This window comes from Watersipora subatra, chromosome 10, assembly GCF_963576615.1.
Source record: "Watersipora subatra chromosome 10, tzWatSuba1.1, whole genome shotgun sequence".
NCBI classification, from domain to species: domain Eukaryota; kingdom Metazoa; phylum Bryozoa; class Gymnolaemata; order Cheilostomatida; family Watersiporidae; genus Watersipora; species Watersipora subatra.
Window position 1 is genome coordinate 58,251,533 of NC_088717.1, and position 25,661 is coordinate 58,277,193.

At 37.2% G+C, this 25,661-nt stretch overlaps 2 protein-coding genes across 3 annotated transcripts in view; both read left to right on the plus strand.

The window, feature by feature from the left end:
• Nucleotides 1–8,362, plus strand: part of LOC137406014 (ATP-dependent RNA helicase DHX58-like) — a 64,042-nt gene extending 55,680 nt beyond the window's left edge. For both annotated transcript variants that reach the window (XM_068092522.1, XM_068092523.1), the window contains exon 18: nt 7,608–8,362. In XM_068092522.1, coding sequence (XP_067948623.1) covers nt 7,608–7,774 — 167 coding nt within the window. In that variant the 3' untranslated portion in view covers nt 7,775–8,362. The remainder of the gene's footprint in view (nt 1–7,607) is intronic.
• Nucleotides 8,363–10,020: 1,658 nt separating this feature from the next.
• Nucleotides 10,021–25,521, plus strand: LOC137407337 (transcription factor Dp-2-like). The gene is made up of 12 exons (XM_068093959.1): nt 10,021–10,116; nt 16,332–16,398; nt 16,508–16,582; nt 17,200–17,309; nt 18,088–18,157; nt 20,201–20,277; nt 20,516–20,673; nt 21,099–21,264; nt 21,378–21,518; nt 24,125–24,342; nt 24,439–24,648; nt 24,737–25,521. Exons 3-11 carry the CDS (start codon nt 16,534–16,536, stop codon nt 24,635–24,637), a joined length of 1,188 nt encoding a protein of 395 aa, XP_067950060.1. The 5' UTR covers nt 10,021–10,116; nt 16,332–16,398; nt 16,508–16,533; the 3' UTR covers nt 24,638–24,648; nt 24,737–25,521.
• The last annotated feature ends 140 nt before the right edge of the window (nt 25,522–25,661 follow it).

Below are 25,661 nucleotides of genomic sequence, written 5' to 3' on the forward strand. Positions count from 1 at the left end.
GTACTTCCTCATCATACTCTAGGGTGACATGGTCCTTCTTCAACATACTCTAGGGTGACATGGTACTTCTTCAACATACTCTGGGGTGACATAGTACTTCCTCATCATACTCTAGGGTGACATAGTACTTCCTTATCATGCTCTAGGGTGACATAGTACTTCTTCAACATACTCTGGGGTGACATAGTACTTCCTTATCATACTCTAGGGTGACATAGTACTTCCTCATCATGCTCTAAGGTGACATAGTACTTCCTCATACTCTAGGGTGACATGGTCCTTCTTCAACATACTCTGGGGTGATATAGTACTTCCTCATCATGCTCTAGGGTGACATAGTACTTCTTCAACATACTCTAGGGTGACATGGTACTTCTTCAACATACTCTAGGGTGACATTGTACTTCCTTATCATGCTCTAGGGTGACATAGTACTTCTTCAACATACTCTAGGGTGATATAGTACTTCCTCATCATGCTCTAGGGTGACATAGTACTTCTTCAACATACTCTAGGGTGACATGGTACTTCTTCAACATACTCTAGGGTGACATTGTACTTCTTCAACATACTCTAGGGTGACATAGTACTTCCTCCTCATGCTCTAGGGTGACATAGTACTTCTTCAACATACTCTAGGGTGACATTGTACTTCCTTATCATGCTCTAGGGTGAAATAGTACTTCTTCAACATACTCTAGGGTGACATAGTACTTCCTCCTCATGCTCTAGGGTGACATAGTACTTCTTCAACATACTCTAGGGTGACATAGCACTTCTTCAACATACTCTAGGGTGACATAGTACTTCTTCAACATACTCTAGGGTGACATAGTACTTCTTCAACATACTCTAGGGTGACATAGTACTTCTTCAACATACTCTAGGGTGACATAGTACTTCTTCAACATACTCTAGGGTGACATAGTACTTCTTCAACATACTCTAGGGTGACATTGTACTTCCTTATCATGCTCTAGGGTGACATAGTACTTCCTCATCATACTCTAGGGTGACATTGTACTTCCTTATCATGCTCTAGGGTGACATAGTACTTCCTCATCATACTCTAGGGTGACATGGTCCTTCTTCAACATACTCTGGGGTGACATAGTACTTCCTCATCATACTCTAGGGTGACATGGTACTTCTTCAACATACTCTAGGGTGACATAGTACTTCCTCATCATACTCTAGGGTGACATGGTACTTCCTTATCATACTCTAGGGTGACATAGTACTTCCTCGTCATACTCTAGGTTGACATGGTACTTCCTCATCATACTCTAGGGTGACATTGTACTTCCTCACCATACTTTAGGGTGACATAGTACTTCTTCAACATACTCTAGGGTGACATTGCACTTCCTCATCATGCTCTAGGGTCACATAGTACTTCCTTATCATACTCTAGGGTGACATGGTACTTCCTCATCATTCTCTAGGGTGACATAGTACTTCCTCATCATGCTCTAGGGTGACATAGTACTTCCTTATCATGCTCTAGGGTGACATAGTACTTCTTCAACATACTCTAGGGTGACATTGTACTTCCTCATCATACTCTAGGGTGACATAGTACTTCCTCACCATACTTTAGGGTGACATTGTACTTCCTCATCATGCTCTAAGGTGACATTGTACTTCTTCAACATACTCTAGGGTGACATAGTACTTCTTCAACATACTCTAGGGTGACATTGTACTTCTTCAACATACTCTAGGGTGACATAGTACTTCTTCAACATACTCTAGGGTGACATAGTACTTCCTCATCATACTCTAGGGTGACATAGTACTTCCTCATCATACTCTAGGGTGACATAGTACTTCTTCAACATACTCTAGGGTGACATAGTACTTCCTTATCATACTCTAGGGTGACATAGTACTTCCTCACCATACTTTAGGGTGACGTAGTACTTCTTCAACATACTCTAGGGTGACATAGTACTTCCTCATCATTCTCTAGGGTGACATTGTACTTCCTTATCATGCTCTAGGGTGACATAGTATTTCCTCATCATTCTCTAGGGTGACATTGTACTTCCTCATCATACTCTAGGGTGACATAGTACTTCCTCACCATACTCTAGGGTGACATAGTACTTCCTCATCATGCTCTAGGGTGACATAGTACTTCTTCAACATACTCTAGGGTGACATAGTACTTCTTCAACATACTCTAGGGTGACATAGTACTTCCTTATCATGCTCTAGGGTGACATAGTACTTCCTCATCATTCTCTAGGGTGACATTGTACTTCCTTATCATGCTCTAGGGTGACATAGTACTTCCTCATCATTCTCTAGGGTGACATTGTACTTCCTCATCATACTCCAGGGTGACATAGTACTTCCTCACCATACTTTAGGGTGACATAGTACTTCCTCACCATACTCTAGGGTGACATAGTATTTCCTCATCATACTCTAGGGTGACATTGTACTTCCTCATCATACTCTAGGGTGACATTGTACTTCCTCCTCATGCTCTAGGGTGACATAGTACTTCTTCAACATACTCTAGGGTGACATTGTACTTCCTTATCATACTCTAGGGTGACATTGTACTTCCTCACCATACTCTAGGGTGACATGGTACTTCCTTATCATACTCTAGGGTGACATAGTACTTCCTCACCATACTTTAGGGTGACATTGTACTTCCTCATCATGCTCTAGGGTGACATAGTACTTCCTCATCATACTCTAGGGTGACATAGTACTTCTTCAACATACTCTAGGGTGACATTGTACTTCTTCAACATACTCTAGGGTGACATAGTACTTCTTCAACATACTCTAGGGTGACATAGTACTTCCTCATCATACTCTAGGGTGACATAGTACTTCCTCATCATTCTCTAGGGTGACATTGTACTTCCTTATCATGCTCTAGGGTGACATAGTACTTCCTCATCATTCTCTAGGGTGACATTGTACTTCCTCATCATACTCCAGGGTGACATAGTACTTCCTCACCATACTTTAGGGTGACATAGTACTTCCTCACCATACTCTAGGGTGACATAGTATTTCCTCATCATACTCTAGGGTGACATTGTACTTCCTCATCATACTCTAGGGTGACATAGTACTTCTTCAACATACTCTAGGGTGACATAGTACTTCCTCATCATTCTCTAGGGTGACATTGTACTTCCTTATCATGCTCTAGGGTGACATAGTACTTCCTCATCATTCTCTAGGGTGACATTGTACTTCCTCATCATACTCTAGGGTGACATAGTACTTCCTCACCATACTTTAGGGTGACATAGTACTTCCTCACCATACTCTAGGGTGACATAGTACTTCCTCATCATGCTCTAGGGTGACATAGTACTTCTTCAACATACTCTAGGGTGACATAGTACTTCTTCAACATACTCTAGGGTGACATAGTACTTCCTTATCATGCTCTAGGGTGACATAGTACTTCCTCATCATTCTCTAGGGTGACATTGTACTTCCTTATCATGCTCTAGGGTGACATAGTACTTCCTCATCATTCTCTAGGGTGACATTGTACTTCCTCATCATACTCTAGGGTGACATAGTACTTCCTCACCATACTTTAGGGTGACATAGTACTTCCTCACCATACTCTAGGGTGACATAGTACTTCCTCATCATGCTCTAGGGTGACGTAGTACTTCCTTATTATACTCTAGGGTGGCATAGTACTTCCTTATCATACTCTAGGGTGACATAGTACTTCTTCAACATACTCTAGGGTGACATTGTACTTCCTTATCATGCTTTAGGGTGACATAGTACTTCTTCAACATACTCTAGGGTGACATTGTACTTCCTCATCATACTCTAGGGTGACATGGTACTTCTTCAACATACTCTAGGGTGACATTGTACTTCCTTATCATGCTCTAGGGTGACATAGTACTTCTTCAACATACTCTAGGGTGACATTGTACTTCCTTATCATGCTCTAGGGTGACATAGTACTTCTTCAACATACTCTAGGGTGACATTGTACTTCCTCATCATGCTCTAGGGTGACATAGTACTTCCTCATCATACTCTGGGGTGACATGGTACTTCTTCATCATTCTCTAGGGTGACATAGTACTTCTTCAACATACTCTAGGGTGACATGGTCCTTCTTCAACATACTCTAGGGTGACATAGTACTTCCTTATCATACTTTAGAGTGACATAGTACTTCCTCATCATACTCTAGGGTGACATGGTACTTCTTCAACATACTCTAGGGTGACATAGTACTTCCTCAACATACTCTAGGGTGACATGGTACTTCTTCAACATACTCTAGGGTGACATAGTACTTCCTCATCATGCTCTAGGGTGACATAGTACTTCCTCACTATGCTCTAGGGCAGGGGTGTCCAAACTTTTTTCACTGAGGGCCACATACATAAAAATATAGGAGGGGCTTGGCCACTTACTAGAAATTAGGTATATAGTCTTAACTTTAGTGTATTTACCTACATATGGATGCTTATTAACACACGGTTACTGTTGAATAGATTTTTTACCCACCTAAAGTGGGAAGGGCATTGCACTCAGTGGGAGCAGTGATGCTGCACTTTGGACCGAAGGATGGCTGGCAGGTGTGCAGTAAACTTAGTGGTTGCGATGCGAAGGACATCATGGAGATGGCTGTTGGTCATTTTGGTTCTCATTCTGATTTTGTTAAGTGTTAACAGAGAAAATGTTTGCTCACATATGTATGTTGAGCTAAATAGACTGATCATTCTTTTTGCGTGGCGTTTCATCATAGGAAACTTTTCCTTTCCCAAGCTCCGGTAGAACTCGGGGAGGGAAAGCTGCTGATGTTGATTCTTCAGAGCATCATCACACTGGATTTCGATGAGTTCTAATTGCAGATTCTCTTCCACTTCTTTGGCATCCACCAAGAAAGGAGTCGCGAATAGCTTGATTTTTTTATCAATGACAGAAAAATCCTGGAAGCGCTGTCTGAATTCTGTTTCGAGACATGCAATCACAGACACATATTTCCCTTTTTTAGCAGAAAGGTTGGCCTGTCGATACGCAGTTCTGATCTCGGACAGTGTAGGGAAGTGCACAACGTTGAAGTTGCGCAGTTGTGTCTTAAAGAGATTGAGCTTCACACAAAATGCTTTCATGTGCGCATAAAGTTGTGGTACAAGCTGATCTTTCCCTTGTAGGTTCTTGTTCAGGGTGGTTAAATGATCAGTAAGATTAACTAAAAATGCTATGTCTGCCAACCAAAGAGGGTCACTCAGCTCATGAAGAGGTCGATCCTTCTCTTTTAAAAACTGGTCAATTTCTGACCTCAGGGAGTAAAAACGCTTCAGCATGGCACCGCGGCTTAGCCAGCGCACATCCGAGTGGTAGAGTAGATCCCCATATTCAGCATCCACATCAGAAAGAAAAGCCTGAAATTCTCTGTGGTACAGCCCTCTTGCTCGGATTATGTTGACAGTTTTCACAACTGTGTTCATTACATCTCCAAGATTGACTGTCTTGGCACAAAGGCCGTCTTGGTGAACAATACAGTGCATTTTAACAGCCTCACCTTCAGTCTCTTTCACCTTAGCGCACACCATAGACGCCATTCCTTTATGTGCACCTGCCATAGCTGGAGCCCCGTCTGTTGTAACTCCACACAGTTTGTCCCATTGAAGTCCCATTTTGTCAATTGAGTCTGACACAGCTTCAAAAATATCCATACCTGTTGTTGCGCCTTTTAGACTCTTAAGATCGAGCAGCTCCTCTGTAACTCCAAAGTTCTCGTCCACTCCCCGCAAAAAAATTAGCAGCTGTGCGGTGTCTGTGGCATCAGTGCTTTCATCGCATGCGATGGAGTAAAAATCAAAAGCACAAGCTTTATCAGACAGTTGCAGTTTAACGTTGGCTGACAAGTCTTCAATGCGTCACGCAACTGTATTTCTGGACATGCTGACGTTGTTGAAGTCTTGCACTTTCTCTGGGCACATTATTTCGGCGACTTTAACGAGGCAGTGTTTTATGAGGTCTCCATCTGAAAAAGGCTTACCGTGTCTTGCGATGAGTTGGGCGACCTCATAGCTGGCTATTGTAGCCTTTTCCTGGACTTTTTGAGCACGCAAAAAATACTGTTGCTGACCCTGCAGTTTAGCTACCATTTGCTTTACTTTCTGCTCTCGCTCAGCACCAGTGTAGGATGCATAGGCTTGATGTTTGGTCTCATAATCACGTCGTACATTATACTCTTTCATAACTGCCACAGTTTCAGTGCAGATCAAACAGACACATTTCCCCTTGAAATCTTTGAAGAAATATTCACTCTCCCACCGTGTCTGAAATTTTCTGCACTCACTTTTTACCTTTCGCTTCTTTGGTTCTGCCATGTTTAGTAACGGGTAAATTTCTTCTGGGATTGGCCTTTTTGGTGGTAGATACGAAAAGCCGAACGCGCCGAATGACCGAACGCACTGAATGACAACAAACCGAATATTTTTTGGTAATATTTTTACTAATTATAGATTATATGTATTTTTGCCTGCAAATAGAGGCACAAATAATATAATATTTTATATTAATATTAATTCAATAAAGATTAACTAACTGTCATAGATTTATATCGATATCCGGTTGAGTTTTATTATTAGCGACTCGGTTTATGTTCAGATCTACGCTCTATATAGTATGCAATATATTGGCCGTTATTCACAAACGTAATAAAATATATCTGCCGTCAGATATCACAACTATTATTTTAGTATTAACTTGCCTTTTTGGTGGAGCAACTGCCTTGATCAACAGTAGCTCCCCCTGGTGTTAAAACTTAGAAGTGCAGGCAAAATTTGAAGTGTGGGCCATATTCCATTCTGTTTATAAAATTTCTTGCGGGCCAATTAAAAATGGACTCCGGGCCGCAGTTGGCCCGCGGGCCGTAGTTTGGACACCTCTGCTCTAGGGTGACATGGTACTTCTTCAACATACTCTAGGGTGACATAGTACTTCCTCATCATGCTCTAGGGTGACATGGTCCTTCCTTATCATACTCTAGGGTGACATAGTACTTCCTTATCATGCTCTAGGGTGACATTGTACTTCCTCATCATACTCTAGGGTGACATAGTATTTCCTCATCATTCTCTAGGGTGACATAGTACTTCCTCATCATGCTCCAGGGTGACATGGTCCTTCCTTATCATACTCTAGGGTGACATTGTACTTCCTCATCATGCTCTAGGGTGACATGGTCCTTCCTTATCATGCTCTAGGGTGACATTGTACTTCCTCATCATTCTCTAGGGTGACATTGTACTTCCTTATCATACTCTAGAGCGACATAGTACTTCCTTGTCACACTCTTATATTAGAGAGAAACTCAATTATTTAACCCTTTGGCTGAAGCCTGATTTGGTTTAATCCGGTGATGATTGAGCATATCCTCTCTTATTTTGTCATCAGATCAAAAATTATTAGTTGCATCATTTAACCCTTTTATTGTTTTATTGGAATTTGAGATGCAGGATAGTAATGTGCAAATGGTAGGATCGGCGGAATCAAAGATGTCTTTGAACACAACAGTTTTCAATCAGAGCTGTATCCACGAAAAAGTGTTCTAGTGGCATATTTTCTTTTGGCAGGACATTATCTTGGTGGGTGGATAATAGGAGCCATCCTACTGAATGGTTTACCACTCAAGAAGTACAAGGATGTGTCCAAGCATGGCATAAAAATCCTACCAATAGATGCTAGAGAGCTGCATGATTTAGCAAGGGAGCATTCCTTTCCTGCTAATTCTATACAGTGAAGACTGGATGTCTTCATTAGTTGCCACGGATCATAGTGTGAAGTGGCAATCATAGTTACTGCAGTACTTTTTTAGTCCGCTACTGTGACATATCAATAAGCATTACTTTCCTTGAACTTGCTCCTCTGTGCTCAATATTGTTTAATTTGCTCCTCTGCTCAGCATTGTTATTTTCTCCTTCTAGTGTAGTATCTCTATGTAGTACCTATAAGTAATACATAGAGATAATGGAATGAATGATGAATGTATTTATTTACTTAATTTACTGTGCTAATCAAAGTTTTTTATTGTGTTCAGTCAGGGTTAACATGGATGCTTCTGTTCCAGAGATTTCTAGTTTCATACAAATTCATGAAGTATCTGAGACATGGTAGTTTTTGACTACACAGTTTTGACAGATGTACGTGAACAGGTTCGAGACGTTGAGTATCAAAAACCTTTAGTGTGTGTGCGCCCTTGTTTTACACTTGCTTTGTGGGTCGCTGTTTATTATATTAACAATTTACCTAACAATTTGACAATCCAATTCAAAAAATATATTTATATCAATGAATGGTATTTTTATAATAGAAGTAATCTATTGCACCAGTGCTATGTTCTTTTACAATAGAGGTAACCTACTACACTAGTGCTATGTTCTTTCACAATAGAGGTACTCTATTATACCAGTGCTATGTTCTTTTATAATAGAGGTAATCTATTACACCAGTGCTATGTTCTTTTACAATGAGACAAGTCTTACATGCGTAATGTAAACTTGAAAGCGAACCTTGGAGCCCTACAAATCATCACTTTTGCTGCTCAAAAGCTTTCCTTATCGCTTTTCTACCAATGAAGCCCCAAGGTTAACTTGTACATCCTTAACAGAAAACTAAAGGAGCTTTGAAGTTGTTACATAATTCTGCATTTGCCCCTAGGGGTGCGATTATCTGTTTCCCAATCTTTAGACATTCTAGTTTATCTGCTGGCTCTAATCTTCCTTAGTCAAAATGATGAGTTACGGTAGATTTTGAAAACTGAAAGACATTTAGCAGCAGTCATAAACACATCTGGCATCAGTCATAGATATATCTAGCAATAGTCATAGAGACATCTGGTATCAGTCATAGTTATATCTAGCATCAGTCATAGAGACATCTGGTATCAGTCATAGATATATCTAGCATCAGTCATCGAGACATCTGGTATCAGTCATAGATATATCTAGCATCAGTCATAGATATATCTAGCATCAGTCATAGCGATATCTGGCATCAGTCATAGAGACAGACATCTGGTATCAGTCATAGGGACATCAAGCATCAGTCATAGAAACATCTAGCATCAATCATAGAGATATCTAGTATCAGTCATAGAGAAATATAGCATCAGTCATAGAGACATCTAGCATCCGTCTTAGAGAAATATGGCATCAGTCATAGCGACATCTAGCATCAGTCATAGAGACATCTAGCATCCGTCATAGAGAAATATGGCATCAGTCATAGAGACATCTAGCATCAGTCATAGGGATCTCTTGTATCAGTCTTAGAGCTATCTGGCATCAGTTATAAAAAACATCTGTGTTTCAAGTTGAAGGTAAATTTTGTAAATTGACTCTCAGTGCTGTATAAGAGTCCTTCTTAAAGCATTCTGTGTATGAAATCATACCAACTGACAAGCGTTCTAGAAGACCGAGTACACAGCAAGAGACTCAAGCTCTACTATATTCAAGTGTTGCTTATGAGAAACTAGAGAGTTAGAACTATATAACGCTAGAAGACTGCTAGAGTTGTATAATGTTGGTAGAATGTATGAGGGTTGGAGTTGCAATAATCTAAATAAATTCAGCTTCTACTTTGAGTAATTTTCTGAATAATTGCTTAATATAGTGATATGTGTAATCAATGATATACAGCCCCATTTGGGCTGTATATCATTGGTGTAATTCATCGATTTGCGCTTCGTGCTGATGATAAGCATACTCGTAGATGCATTAACCTAACGCGAGCGATTTGATGTTCGAAAGTAGACAAATCCTACGTTAATAGCTATTTGGCGACAAAGTTCAGCTTACGATCGTTCAGCGAGGTACCACAGGAGCGTCTTTGTTCGTAACAGCGAAATTCAGGATCCATGGTTATAGCAGCTGCAGACTTTAGTAAGATATCCAAAATTACAGTTCGAGGACATCGAAAGTTACCCGCAAATAATGTTATAATCGTTTTTGCTGTAGGTACGCTCTACTGATGTTCACGAAGGGTGCAGTTTTCAATTTATCATAGTCCACAATAAAACCAGTGTCAACAAACTATTTTGATGAAATATCGTATGTAGTAATGACCGCGGATGGGAAGAACTTGGTATAATGCCACTTTTCATTGCATTATCTCAAATTATCTTCCTTAACTACGTATGCGTAGGAATTGGCACATTTATCAGCTCTAGTAATGAGGCAGTAGCATTATGATATTAGTTAGATTCCTTGCAAATCACGCTATTTGCGAGTAATTGTAACGTCGTAGATACAACGAACAAAATTTTACTTATCATTTGTTGTTATGGATCTTTCGGATGATCATTTTGCGAGTTATTTTATCGATAAGATCACTACATAAAGTTCGTAAGGCAAGGTAAACTGATTGTGCAAAGATCAGCCTCAAATCTAGATGTACCCGCACAACCTTATAAATCGTAAAGCACACTTAGCTGCATTATTCTTACGAGCCGCATTTTTCTCACAATATCATAGTGCTATTTTGCCATAACGGTGGATGCTGTCATGTTGTCTTAGGTTGTTGTAAAACTGTTCACCACTCTTTCTCGCTAAATCTGCATCAATCATGTCCTGCAGATTGAATTGAAATCCTGTATACGTTCTATGACATTGAGCTAATTCGCATCATAATTCTCAAGATTTTTGTGCAATATTAAAAGTTATATGTTGTTATCAACAAGTACTAATAGCAATATTATTACCAAGATAAATCATTGGCATTGCCTTTTGTATTGCAAAAGGAATTTAATTGTAAAAGCTCTACATCTAGAAAGTACCATCTACTGCATGCTTGAAGTTCATATACACTTCTGTGCATGTTCATGAAGTTGAATGCTAAAGATAAACGCTGCATTTGTACTCACTCTATAATAAGTGCAGGCAGTTATGCAGAAGTATGATTAAGAGGTTTCACCAGCTTTAACAAAAAGAATTGCAAATTGACTTAGTAGGCCTACCAGTATGTTAGCCATTACTGGTTTAAAGCTCGATTTCTGTGTTCTTATTGGGAAGCTAAAGCGATTAAATGAGAAGTCATATAATTATACCTTTTTTCAGATTCCCACTAATATGGAAATTAAAAATTCGTCATATAAATTTACATTTTTGGCATAAAAGTAATTTCCTGAAAATTGTAAATTATAGCACTTCTGCTGAAAAGTTTTTGATCGTTTTGTTAATTTTTAGCATTATTTAGCATTATATTACAAACTTTAAATAAAACACAGTATGGCAAAGTTGATGAAATACAGAGGTACGGTATTCTACATACTTGAGTCAGTGAATTATTACTATCTCATCCCCATAGTAAAACGTTTGTAGCAACCGCTCATTGGGAGTTGGAATTATATGAAGTTGTTTAAGTGCTTCTTAGTAAAATGATTGTATAAAGAGGTAAACGTGTATATCAACATGTAACCTTTGTTTGGTTGACTTGCTCAAATCTTGTACCTCATTTTTATTGCATAAAATTATTGCCCTTCATCTTACCTTAGAATAAATTCACCTTTTATCATATTTCTTAATGCATTAAACTCTAAACATGGCACAAAACTTGCTTCCAAACATGGCCTATTGATTTATGAATGGTGAAGTTTTTAATTTTATTTCAAATTGATCAACAATTTGCTAGTCCTATTTTTACATTTGTCTAAAAATATCTGCAAATAAAATTTACCATTGACTTATATGGTGGTATTTACTATCCGAAGCCTAACTTCAAATTTTACACTTGAGGATAAGTTCAAATAGCAAAATGGAGTGGAATATTATATGCTATATATCTCGCAAAGATATGATGGAAAAAATGGCAAAGACCGCTGTTCAATTTGGTAAGCCCAATCTTTTAGAGTCGAATCGCAAAGTGAAATATTCACTTTGTATGTTGAAACTGCTGAGTGTTGGAGCAATATTTCTTATAAGAATGTATTGTGTTTCATATAAATAATTTCACAATAGAAAACTTAGCAATAATTGCTTGAGGTAGTTACATATGGCTTAAAAACGAAGCCATATGAAACCGTGTAAAACGCTAATGTAAAAATATCAAATTATGTGCAAGAAACTACATAAATTCATAATCAATATAAATGTTTTTGTCGCATTGCATTTACAGTAAAGATGGCCGTGACAAATCAAAAGACGAATGGTATGTGGTTGAATGTTGCAATATTTATCTTGAAAATGACATCGCAATATCGAAACTCATTGTTCATTTATACCAAAGTAAAGGAAATTGGCAAATATACCAGTTGTCTTTTGTTGTTATCATTGTTTGAATGTTGATATGTTGTTTCTGACAAAAATCATCGATTATCAGATCTTTTAAGCAACTGGAGTTACAAATATGTATTCCCAATATAAAAAGTTTAATAAAGGAGCAATTTTCCTTGTTTCACTTTCATACAAATGAGCATGACATGTCATTAGAACCATAAAATCAATGCAATGGTTGACTTTTAGATGTCAGGTTTTAAACAGCAATTAACAAGTTTGGTCACAAATAGTGTAAGGTGTCACAAATCATTTAAGGCCTCATAAATTAATATTAGTTTGAGAACCTTTTAGCTCAATTATGAAACTTATAGCTAGAGACTAGAAAGAATACTAAAGTTGTTGTTAGTATTTAGGCTGCTATCTGGGAAATGCAAACTTAGCGGCTAAAATACAAAATATAACTTGAGTATTGTTCCTAGTCTCTAGCTATACGTTTTATAGTTGAACGAAAAGGTTCTTATACTAATATTAATTTATGATGCTCAACAAATTTGCGAATTTATGAAAATGCAAGCTTCGTTTCAGGGAAACTGGCTAAGGAAATCTATCATGTTTCTTCACAAAGTTAGTTATATATATATATTAGAGCTGCACAACGATTAAAAAAATTAATCGCGATTAATAACTGGTCTGAACCAGTTAATCTTAGAATTAATCTAGCAAAAACCTGCATATTCGAAAACAAATAACACAGCTACATATAAATTAATTATATTTGAGACAATAATTGTTAACAGGAGTACATGTTATGTACAATGTACATAAGTTACAATGTATTAATTATTATGAGTATGAAAATAGTCCACAAAAGTCTATAATTAAGCCAGCCAAAAGTTGAGGCAGCACCGTTCATTCGCATTTACCGAATGAAGAGATGCCCCCTTCCTACATACAATATTTCCAGGTTTAGAGAATAGCCCGCTCACCGGGGACAGTAGTGGTGGTAGTCAGCAGTAGTAGTTATTGTCTGCAACAGCTGGTGATCAATTCTGAGCAATATGATAAGAATTAGTTAAATGATATCTTAATGATGATGTGCTGTGGTGGGAGGCAAATTCTTTCTGGCATATTTTGTACTTCATTTTCTTGTTTATGCTTCCAACAACGTATGAACGGAGGACATTTGTCCGCTTGTTTCAATAAAGTGTCAATATTATAATACTATTATTCTAAAGCTGAAATAGGATTGTGATTTTATTTTTTTATTGAAATACACGTATATTTTACCTAAAAATTATTTTAAATAGAAACAAAAAATAAACTGTAAAATATTAAATAATACTCAAACCACTTTTGTTGCTATTACCTAGAAACATGTACAAACAACGAACCGCACGGCTGCTTCAACTAGATCGTCGAGTGCTTTTGTCGTTGTATAAACAAGTTTTACGTTAGTGACTCATTTAGTGTTTTCATAGTTGAGTGCAAAATAATTGTGGTTGTATTTAATTAGTAAGAAAGTGTTGCTTGTCATTATGTTTAGTCGTTAGTAAATTAAATGGTGGTAACCTGCCATGTTAATGTTATATTGTGGCAGACACCGAGCCACGAATTTATTTTTGATGTTTTATATACTCGCATATAATTACTCTTATGTATTTTTTTACATATTGGGTTTGCCTTTATTATGTGTCTTTTCACTTTGTTAGTTTGGCCGTAATTAAGCCAACGTGTTAGCGACTCTATTAATAATTTATTCTTATACGGTTTCCTACCCGGTTCCATTATACGGTCCGGGAAAAATATATGTACACATGTATACCTATATAGAGAGCGCTCTCGCTAAAAAAGAAGAGTAATTGCAGTTCCACGACTAATGAAAATTCTTTCGGAATAAAACAAATGAAAAACTACACTCACTTCTTTTACAATTTATGCAGCATATCTTACAACCTAAATCATGCCTGAGTAAAGACTGGCAAAATCATGCACAATGTATTAAACATTGCAATAAACCACATCATGATCATCACCTCGGTTGCATTTTATTCGAAGATTATATGGCTCAACTCAGTTAATCGTTCATTTGTATTGATCGCGTTAATCATTTAATTAACGCGATCATTGTGCAGCTCTAATATATATATAGCGTCATTTTAAGGGATTGTCCTTTTTGCAATGAAACTTTGAAATCAATATGATTAGCTATGATCAATATGATTAGCTATGATCAATATGATTAGCTATGTCAAAAAGCTATTAGTCTTGGGTTACATACAAACCCATGATAGGCTGTAGGTAAAGAAAGATGATGTGTCCAGTTTGCTTGATGGAATGGGCAATCATTGGCTGCAAATATTACTATTGATTAGAAAAAATTGAGCCTGATCAGCCCTGAGATGCTTAATCTGAATACCTTGTTTTTGTCTTCACAAACAAGTGTTATGTTGTTAAGTGAGCACCACAAGTAAGCTAACTGCTAAGCTGACATAAAAATAAGAACCACAGGCACTTAATAGCTAGCCACACACTCATATGCAAAGCAGTGATAAGTGAGGCATGAGCTATAGATACTATAGCAAGGTTATCAACGCATCACCAGCTGATTACATTGTGCAGTTCAGCCATTTGGTCATCGCTGGACAAAAATGAGCTGTGTATTACTTTATCTGCGCATGGATTGTTAATTTGTTTCTAATAAACGGTTATTGATTCACAAATATATTCTTTATGCCATAATTAGGACATATAAATTATGATACGTTTAAAATGTGTATCAAAAGTTATACGATTTTTATTATAACACATATGTCAGTGGATCAAGCGATCAATGTGACAGCTCTTTGTCAAAATTCATATGTATGTATAGCTTTGTATTGTCATTAGTAAATCATCTACAAAATAGATGTTTTTCGTTATATGCCAAAAACAAATACATATATCCCTCCCTCGATCGACATGATAGGTATGAAGATAATTTATTATCAAAGGTCCTCAGTTGGCTTTTCACATTTATGCAGCCATCGATCGAACCCTCAACTCATCTGCACTGAAAATCCCGACTGAAGCTGTAAGACATTAGTGATGGGTTGGCTAGCTTCTGGATTCACTTTAACTCATCTCAAGGGTTTACTAATAATCTGTCAGTCATGCTCTACTAAATGACTTTAACTCATCTCAAGGGTTTACTAATAATCTGTCAGTCATGCTCTACTAAATGACTTTAACTCATCTCAAGGGTTTACTAATAATCTGTCAGTCATGCTCTACTAAATGACTTTAACTCATCTCAAGGGTTTACTAATAATCTGTCAGTCATGCTCTACTAAATGACTTTAACTCATCTCAAGGGTTTACTAATAATCTGTCAGTCACGCTCTACTAAATGCTCTATACAAACCTGCTACTGATAACAGTTTAGTTTCTCAAGTAATTATTCCTGACAGTTTAGGCTCAACACGATGTTTTATAGGCACCCTTTTTGTATGCGTGTGCGCGTGTGTGTGTGTGACAGCACACACGACCGCAAACAAATCTCATGGCTTTAACTCTGAACCTTTTTGTATACATTAGACGAGGAGATAAAAGTAGAGTAATACAGAGAATAAAATAATTAGGAAAATAATTTCAAACCGTTGAACTTATAACCAATTGATATATCGAGTTCAAATGAAGGTCTTGTTAGCTTTGACCAAAATGGTTACCAGATGTGGTTCCATTCCTGTAAACTTATGGTGTTAGTCTATATTGATCATCGTGTATCATTTAGATTCATATTATAGAACCACTGAAGGATTCTTTAAATGTCATAGAACAGCATACCCATTGGACGAGGCTTGCTTCGGATAAGCATTCAACAATTATTGTTTCAAAGTTCCCACGGTGTTGGAAAGCCTATTCGCGATGATTAATTTGATCAGATCAATGTTTTCTTTTTATCTCTTCACTCTTTATTTCCTACACTTTTTCAATTGCATCAGAAGTATTCTTGTCAGTCTAAATGTTTTCTGCGGGAACTAAAGCAGACAAAGCTGACCACATGTCTGTTTCCAAGTGTTTGGTTCTCTAAAGAATATATTTTTACAGGGCTGGCATTAAGGAGCACCGAATGGATGAACGATAATCGAGGACTGTACATTCTGTGTTGTTGTAGGTTCGTGATAAGACAACTCCGCCTTGTTTTGTTACCATTCAATTCCCTCTACATTGTTGTAAATCATGTGGTAAAATTGTGTACCTTCACTCCTCATATTTCTCTGCAGTATCCGATGTGTCGAACAATAAAGCCATGAACTCTTCAGCCACAACTCTTGCTAGCCTTTGGGTAGATGAAACAGGTTAGTGATGAAATATTGAGCTCTGGGTACTAGTCCTATCTCACTAATAACATGCCTTAAGATGTGGTGTGTAGTACGATGAGTTCATCTTGGACAAATTGCTGCAAGCTTTCATGGTCATAAGTTCTCTAAGTAATTTCTCGTTGGTGGAATCACCGGTACTCAATACTGCAGGATTATTGTTATTAAAATCAAACATAGAAACTTATCCTGATGTAAGACAGACCAAACCAGCAATAGTCATTCAGTTTCAATGCTAATTGGCTTCGCTCACCATATGGCTATACCTGACCGTCAGAGAAATCCTTTGAGCTTCAAATTTGTCATATTTTATGTTCACAGCAAAATTATTCATAAAAGATGTGCTTGTGATGAGCTCATAGTTTTTGTTGTATCCAACTGCATAAATTGTCTAAGGCTTTGAGCCAGCATCTCATCGACTGAGACAGGTGGAATTGCTTATAGAATCGCTGATAGGACTTGCAGCAATCAACCACTACCTAAGGATTGCATCACCACATACTATTTCTTAATGATGTTTCTTCCCAGGGTGCAATGTGTATTCTGTAAACAATTTCAATATTTTAACGCCTATACATCCACTATTTTACTTTTAGGCAGCCCTTTGAAGCCGACTCTCATCGCAACACCCACAAAGGTCGACCTGAAACAGGATTTTGAAAGATACATACGAGGCACTGATGGCCTTGGAACGCTTGCTAAACAGGTGCTGCATCTTACGCAATGCTGCATCTTACGCAGTGCTGCATCTTACGCATCTATCTTTTAGTTTTTATCTCAAGATGAGCTTACACAAAATTGTAGTAGACTTTATCAGAAAATATCGCTATTTTTATATCATTTGCTATTGTTATTGTTTTTTGAGGTGATCTGACTGTCAGGATGTTTATAGATTAAAATTAACAAAACTCGATCGCGGTTAAAACGCTTAGGTCAACTGAAAGTGCAATGATGACATCTATAGCTGCTAAGAGACCGACAGAATAGAGACGTGTAATGCTGTAACTTGAACACAATAGCTGATACCAAAAACACAATAGCAATTATAGCAACTAGTGATGTCATTTTGCACGTATTTCGTTTGTGAGCATTTAACTGCGATCAAGTTTTGCCGATTTTAATCTTGAAACATTCTGGCAGTCAGATCACCTCAAACATCAAAAACAATCACAAATGATAGAAAATTACCGATACTTTTCGATAAAATCTACTGAAATTTTATGTAAGTTCGTCTTTAAAACTTATTGCCATACTTTTAGTTTTTAGTGAACAAAAGGAAGATTTGTCAATGAGATTACATTTATGTAGATATGTAGATATTTGTCTAGAACATTGAGTCCATGTATGAAGTCAGTTGCTCTTCTCTGTGGTTGAATTCACATTGCCCGGATATTATCTGATATCATCTTAAACAATTCTATATACATTCACACATATGTGTGCGCTGTTGGCTCTACATTCTCTACTTTGTTTCATTTCATTAGGCGGGAATGGTTGACACCAATGGTGAGCTCATCTCTTCGGTGTCTGCAGACCGACATGTCTCCAAGGCTGGTGAGTATTGGGTTACAAGTTGACCTAGACTTGTTTTGTTAAAAATAATGTGAAGTACCAGATTTGGTTCAATGTCAGTTTAGATCAATGTTTTCATGCTGTTTCATATTTCAATGCTGCAAAACCAAGAAAATTGTATCAAGCAATACAAAAGGATATTTTTACTATAATAAGGGAGGTGTTTGTCTGTTCGCATGTCTGTCTGTCTGTCCAAAGCCAGTGTTAAAAGTTCTGGTGAAAGATTGCTTTCAATGAGACTCCAACTCGTGACATTTAGCTTGGTAGACCGATACTCTAACACCTGCATCAATCGACTGCCTTTAGTTATTTCTAAATAATTGTGCAGCTACTTATTCACTGTGCGTTATCTGACTGCCGATCTCTCACAGTACACTAGACTGTCAGGGTAGTAGCATATGTAATAGAGAAACCCTTGTACATCACTATCTCTCTTTATTACTACTCTATTAATAACTCGTTATTCAAATTGAATTTGAGAAATTGCACCGACTCAATGCTTCACGTTATACGGAATTTCTTATGTGATATGAAGCAAAAATTTTATATAAATCATCTATGTTTTGTGGAGTTTACATTATAGGAGTGTCTACTGTACTAGGTGTCTTATAGGAGTGTCTACTGTACTAGGTGTCTTATATGAGTGTCTACTGTACTAGGTGTCTTATAGGAGTGTCTACTGTACTAGGTATCTTATAGGAGTGTCTACTGTACTAGGTGTCTTACATGAGTGTCTACTGTACTAGGTGTCTTATATGAGTGTCTACTGTACTAGGTGTCTTATAGGAGTGTCTACTGTACTAGGTGTCTTATAGGAGTGTCTACTGTACTAGGTGTCCTACAGGAGTGTCTACTGTACTAGGTGTCTTATAGGAGTGCCTACTGTACTATGTCTATAATAAAAGTATCTATAACATATTTATAAACGGTATATGGTAGCCATATGTTACACATGATTCTAGACTTGCTATGTCTATGATATATATACGCTTTGCATACAATCGCAATATATCTAAGCTATATTATGATGCTGAAAATTATACGGTTTATGTAGCTAAAACACCTTCCAGTTTTCTAGAAAGTGGAGCTCAGCATTAAATTTGTGGTGACCAAACATTTGAAATTGTTATTCAGGTACATTATATGTTGAAAATTATTGTTGTAAAACTACTGAAAATAATGCATAATATATGACTACACGCATTAGAACGAGTGAGCATTTAGGAACGAGTGAGCATTTAGGAACGAGTGAGCATTTAGGAACGAGTGAGCATTTAGGAACGAGTGAGCATTTAGGAACGAGTGAGCATTTAGGAACGAGTGAGCATTTAGGAACGAGTGAGCATTTAGGAACGAGTGAGCATTTAGGAACGAGTGAGCATTTAGGAACGAGTGAGCATTTAGGAATACGGAAGAAAATTTTGATTACCCATGTATGGCGGATATCGTGGCATCAGGGCTCAAAACATTATCTCTCAAATTGGTCTATCTCTTTCAAATTATCTAAAATTATCAGAGTTAAATCAGTCCGAAACATTTCATTCCGTAAAATAGTTTGTGTACTTTTATTTTACACACAGTTTTAAAAGTTCAAGAGATAATTTTTAGGGAAATAAGTTCGGTTTGGTAGTTTCAATTAGAAATGATCTCAAACTAATATTGCGATTGGCTTGTCCGCTGACAGTATTACTAAAGCTATTCAGTTTCCTGCTGTAAGTCTCACGAAGTTCCGTGATTGCTGCAAAAGGAGATTATTTGGATGAAGTTTATTGATGCCGCTCGATTGATTTAAAATTTACTCATTTCTTAATAATCAATATATTTAGTGAAAACACAACTCATAACAATGAAACTAGAAATCTCATTCAATCTTATTTATTCCGATCTTATTTATTTTTTAATGTGTAGTGGAAATTTTTTTTTATTTAACAAGTAACTTTGATAAAATTATTCAACTTGTTAGCCTAATGCTGATTGTTGATTCAAGGAAAAATTGCACCCCTTTATTACACCCCTTTATTGTAGGTACTCGCTATGTCTATGTTACTTCACCAGCAAAAAGCTCTGAGTTAACAACTACTCTTTTACCAAAGTCTACGCAGGTAAACTCATCAATTATGTCTGTCAATAAACAAGTGTAACTTCATGCTATTTGAGTTGACAGTCATATCCAGAAATAGACACCGTTTCATGTCTGTTAGCTGTCATCGGGTCCGTGAGTGGCTCTGCTCTGCTAGAGGAACTTATTTGTTGGTATTTAAGACTTGGGGAAAGTAGCAAAATGTTCTCTAGCATGTCTGTGTTTATGGTCAGCCTCAATATTCATGTGTCTGATTACAGCTTGAAGTATCTATTGGCCCAACTCCGTCAGCTAGCAGAATGACTGTATACAGTGCGCAGACTAGTGCGTCCCTCAAACAGGAGTTCTCTAGAAAGAGACCTGCAGACTCGGCGAGTCCAATACTATTTGGTCTCGATTCCCAGGACTATGGCGACAGGTAATTTATCTCTCATCTTTATTTCCTATAATTTATTAAAAAAAATTTGTTCACCAAAAAATAAGTTTGCAAAATGTTTGGACATCAAGAGTTGTCTTCTCATGAATACAGAGTATCAAGAAATATTATGGAAATCTAGCAAATACATAGCTAATAAACTAAACATTTTATCCACGGGCAAAAATTGTATTAACAAAGGATTGTGATACGCGTATTTTCAGCTCAACCACCAATTTTGCTCATGTATTCTATACAGTCACACCCGGACTCCGACGAGGTTTGACTGTATCAATATCATCGGATTGATATTTATATTTTTGAACATGTTTTTAAAATTAATTTCTATGCGGGCTCATTTCATTTCCCTCGTCACTGGTGTATTATGGGGTTGATGTCACTTTTATGGTTTTCATTTTGTTGTTCAGCAAAAGGCCACGTAAAGGGGAAAAGGGAAGCAAAGGTCTCAGGCATTTCTCTATGAAAGTGTGTGAGAAGGTGCAAAGGAAAGGGGTAACAACCTACAACGAGGTGGCTGACGAGCTTGTCAGCGAGTTCACTGATGTCAGATATACTCAGTCAGAACAGGTGCAGGTAGGTATTCATTTAGATATGCTGAGTCAAAGAGGCAAGCAGAAGAGGTACATGTAAGTATTAGATATAGATCTGTGTGACGAGCAGCTCATTGAAAAATGTAATGTTTGTAGTATGACCAAAAGAATATCAGGAGGAGGGTTTATGACGCACTTAACGTCCTCATGGCCATGAACATCATCAGCAAGGAGAAGAAAGAGATCAGGTGGATTGGTCTTCCCACCAACTCTGCTCAGGAGTGCCAAAATCTAGAGGTTGGCTTATTATCTTTTTTTTGTCTTCTTGTCTGGATAACTATATTTGAATGAATACGGCACTCTGTGTACATTACATTTAATAATACGCAGAGGGCCGAAGTGCACAGCAAGACAACCGAGCAGAGGTATGAGCGGTTAATCTGTCTGTCAAGGAATTTAAATGGAGCTGTTAGAGTAAGGACCTCGTCACTCGTTCTCTATGAATATGAGTAATCAGGCCATCAGACATGTTCATGTTTGGTAGTTGTGAGAAAGTCGGTGTCTTGCAGTCCATTGAACGCTGCAACCGAACGCTTATTAGAATACATGTATGAGTCTGCATAGCGTTCATCGAAGGTCAGCTCTGCCATATTAGGAGTTGTCTGTTCTCTCATTCACCAATTGAAAGAAGACAACTCATAATTTAAGTCTTGACAAGAGAGTGATTGACGATAGTTCGCGCTTTGTCCGCAATCTATGTACAAAACCTTATGTAATTTTGCAAAAAAATGCTAAAATTGCATACTTTAGTGACTCTTTACTTTATTGGTCAGATCAGATTGTAAGAAGTTGTTGTATTTATAAATTTATCACAACTTTTGCAGCACAATATCGCCAGGTCAAACTCATGCTCTTTCGTGTGAATTAAAAGGGTGTTTACTTGAAGAAAAGAATTAGGTAAAGTCTGTTCTTGTAGGTAGGTCGGCGTACTGTATAGAGATTAGATGAAATACTAGACTTTTGACTGTATTAATAAAATATATACCATAAAACCTTATTTGAATTTTAAGGCGGTCCATTTTTCAATCATTCCTTTACAGTAGCGCTTTATTAGAGGTGATGTTCAAATAAAGTGTGGCGTTGTTTTTTTAAACACTGCCTCATAATATTGAGAAGATAAATTTAACCCTTTCTTGGATGAATCTAATGTTGCCTATATTGTTCACTCTCTTTCGAGCAGAGTGACATTAAACCTTTTTGAATGCAAGAAATTTGCTAACTTACCTCCAACTTGTTGTAAATCTCTAAATTAATATGCACAAAGTACCTGATACATGTCTCTACTAGTTGATATATATTGCTTGCAATTAATCTATGATGATCTTATAGTCTGTGTTGTAATTTGTTGAACTTTCAAGTTTTTATTTCATTTTAAATTTAAAGGCATATTTTTATTTTATAATTATACTAGCTGTGCCACCCGGCGTTGCCCGTGTAATAGAAGAGTATTTGGACAGAAAATTGATTTGTATTTAACATATAACAACATTTGCCATTCTAACTTTCAAACTACATATCATGAGAAAAGTTTTATGTCTTATAAACAATTAGAAGTTGTGAGAGTTTTGCTATTAGCCAGTTTAATAATGTGAGCGAACAGCTTCTCGTGACGTTATGCTATGACAAGAGTCACACGCAAAGCAGTTAGGTTTTGCTCTGATATAATGACTTATATTGGCAGGCTAGCAATTGGACTTTTGTAGTTTTGTGGTCAAGGCGTCAGACTGGTGAACGGCTTGGTCCGAGATCGAGTCCTCTTCGGTACGGAATATTTATTCCAAGATGTTAAGATCTATAGCCAGATTTCCAAAGAACACACGAACTTTGAGAAATATATATATAGATTTAACAAGGTTGCATAAAAATTCATTGTACTCATTGATATGTTTGCAACCAAAACTGGTTTTTATGTTCAAAAGAAGAGGAGTTACGAGTGTTGATTCATTGTAAGCCGAGTTCATATTACCGCAATGATGCTATCAAATAATATGCCATAAATGTGCAAATTTATAAGTTGTATAATAATAATCCATTAAATGCCATAAATATATAATCAAGAACAAGCGGATTAACAGACGAGATTTATAACATATTCAGAAACAAAAATTTAATTTTTTGATATGAAAATATTAGCACCGTTTGCTCGGCCAACTGCAATCTGATTGTTGCTTTCATTTGAAACCATTTCATATTCTTCTGGCTGTTCAATACCTTCTATAGCATCTTCTGACATCAACTCTTTTTCTGTACAGCTGTAGCCCATATTAGAACTTTTACACTAGGCCATTTAGAATAACCACTTTTCGGGCAAATAAAAATAAACCGCATGTAATTAAAATAGCCTCAATTTTTTAGCCTCAAAATACGTAGTAGTACAGATTCCATAGGGAATTCTAAAACTTTTTAAACATACATTTAAGTATCTAGACCGCGTTAAACGAGGAACTACTATTAGCCTGATACTGCTATTAATTATTTCTATGATGTTGCTTTCAAAGCTTTAACAACAGGAAAGTAAAGCTTTGGAGTTAGAAAATGGGCTTCGATATGAACAGAAACAATGAACGAAATAATTGTTATTGATTTAGTATCGAGTCATCAGTACGATTTAGTGGACACTTTTCTACTGATCACTTGCTATTATGCGTTCGTAAACATCAAGAATGACAAATAGTGGCGGTCAAATAGAAGTGGAATTCAATTAAAGGGTGGCGATGTAATTCTCAACCCTTCTCCCATAGTCGCATTTATATAGAGGTGGCGTTAAAATTAAGGTGACATTCAGATACAGGTTTTACGGTACCTACATCGAAGGTGAAGTAAGTACAAGTGTGTATGTGTAGATGGAGAAGATGAGAAGAAAGGAGCGAATAGAGCAGAAGACTCAACAGCTTCAAGAACTTGTGCTACAGCAAATAGCATATAAGAACCTAGTGCAACGCAACAGATATCGAGAGCTAGAAACCGGCCCCCCTGCTCAGAATTCTAGCATTCAGCTGCCTTTTGTCATAGTCAACACTGATAAGAAGACTGTCATCGATTGCAGCATATCTAATGACAAGTAAGCTTTACATGTCTATAATACTGACCTCTCTTTACTGCTTGAATCATGTCTCATTCATTTAGCAGGTATCGCCAACTTTTATTTCCTTTACAGATACGAATACCTCTTCAATTTTGACAATACTTTTGAGATCCATGATGACATCGAAGTGCTCAAGCGCATGGGTCTGGCCTTTCACCTCGAAAAGGGTCTTTGTACACCAGAGGACCTCGACAAGGCTATCGCTATTCTACCTCGTTCTCTTGAACCCTGTGTGCGTGATATTGCTGCCGCGAGTGCTGTTCCCATATAATGTGTTAGGGGGTGAGTCACGTAAAAGCTTCATGTTTTCATGCAAATCAATAACCGGGATTTTTCAAGATAAATTTTACTTTCAATCCTGTCGTTTTAGAAATGCGGATAGAAAAGAGACGATTCTCTATGAAGGAATACTCAGGGTATCATCATAAGCCTACACAATGGTGTCGATCTATACCTTATTAGGCTACAGAGCAAATGGAGTGTTTCATTAAACACCATTGACTTGTATTGATGTACATTTCCTCTGATTTTATTTTCTCACCTAAATGACCTTGTTTTCGGTTGAGCCTTAGTGCGTCACCCATGGGTATCATATTCTAACAATTTCATTTTTTCATTTTCATCTCGGCATCTTTTATCAGTCACTTTAGGCATTATCAACACTCTTGCATCTGCATGATTCCACCTGCACTAGGTGTCATTGTCATGATCCCACCTGCCCTAGGTGTCCCACCTGCTCTAGGTGTCCCTGTCATTCACCAGTTTTCTTGCATTCTTGTAGATAAATCATAAACTGTACAAATTTGACTTATGTTATTCACTCCGCGGTACGTTCTATGAAATGCAGCCCTGGTTATGATTATTTATTTTACGGAACAGTTTGTATATAAATCTTAAGACACTATATATTTTTTGTATTTTATCAAAAATTTGGCCGACTTTATCCCTTACTCTTTGGCTGTATTACTTGGAATGCAATGTGCAGTTTTAACCTCTAAGCAATTATGTGTAGTAATATCATTGTCTTACATAGCACACAATATATTTGTACGTCTTGTCCAGCACCCTGTAGATCATATATTATTTGTCTTTCAAGTTAAGGTAGATATTTTATCATTTTGTACATTTTAAAGTTTATGTTAATAAATTGATTTTCTCTTATGGCTTTCTATTGGTCATTGAATAAGCGGTATGTCTCTCATCAGCTTTACACAAAATCTACGTTGTGCTTTCCGAAACGTAGAGCTGAATGATCTCTACACAGGCACACTGTTGACTGGCTTAAAGTAGATTGG

Bases quoted from the DNA above. Each gene is read 5' to 3' on its own strand.
- LOC137407337 (XM_068093959.1), top strand. From the start codon at position 16,534: ATGAACTCTTCAGCCACAACTCTTGCTAGCCTTTGGGTAGATGAAACA. The intron at 17,310-18,087 runs GTGCTGCATCTT...TCATTTCATTAG, and splicing joins TTGGAACGCTTGCTAAACAG to GCGGGAATGGTTGACACCAA. The intron at 21,519-24,124 runs GTTGGCTTATTA...GTGTATGTGTAG, and splicing joins AGGAGTGCCAAAATCTAGAG to ATGGAGAAGATGAGAAGAAA.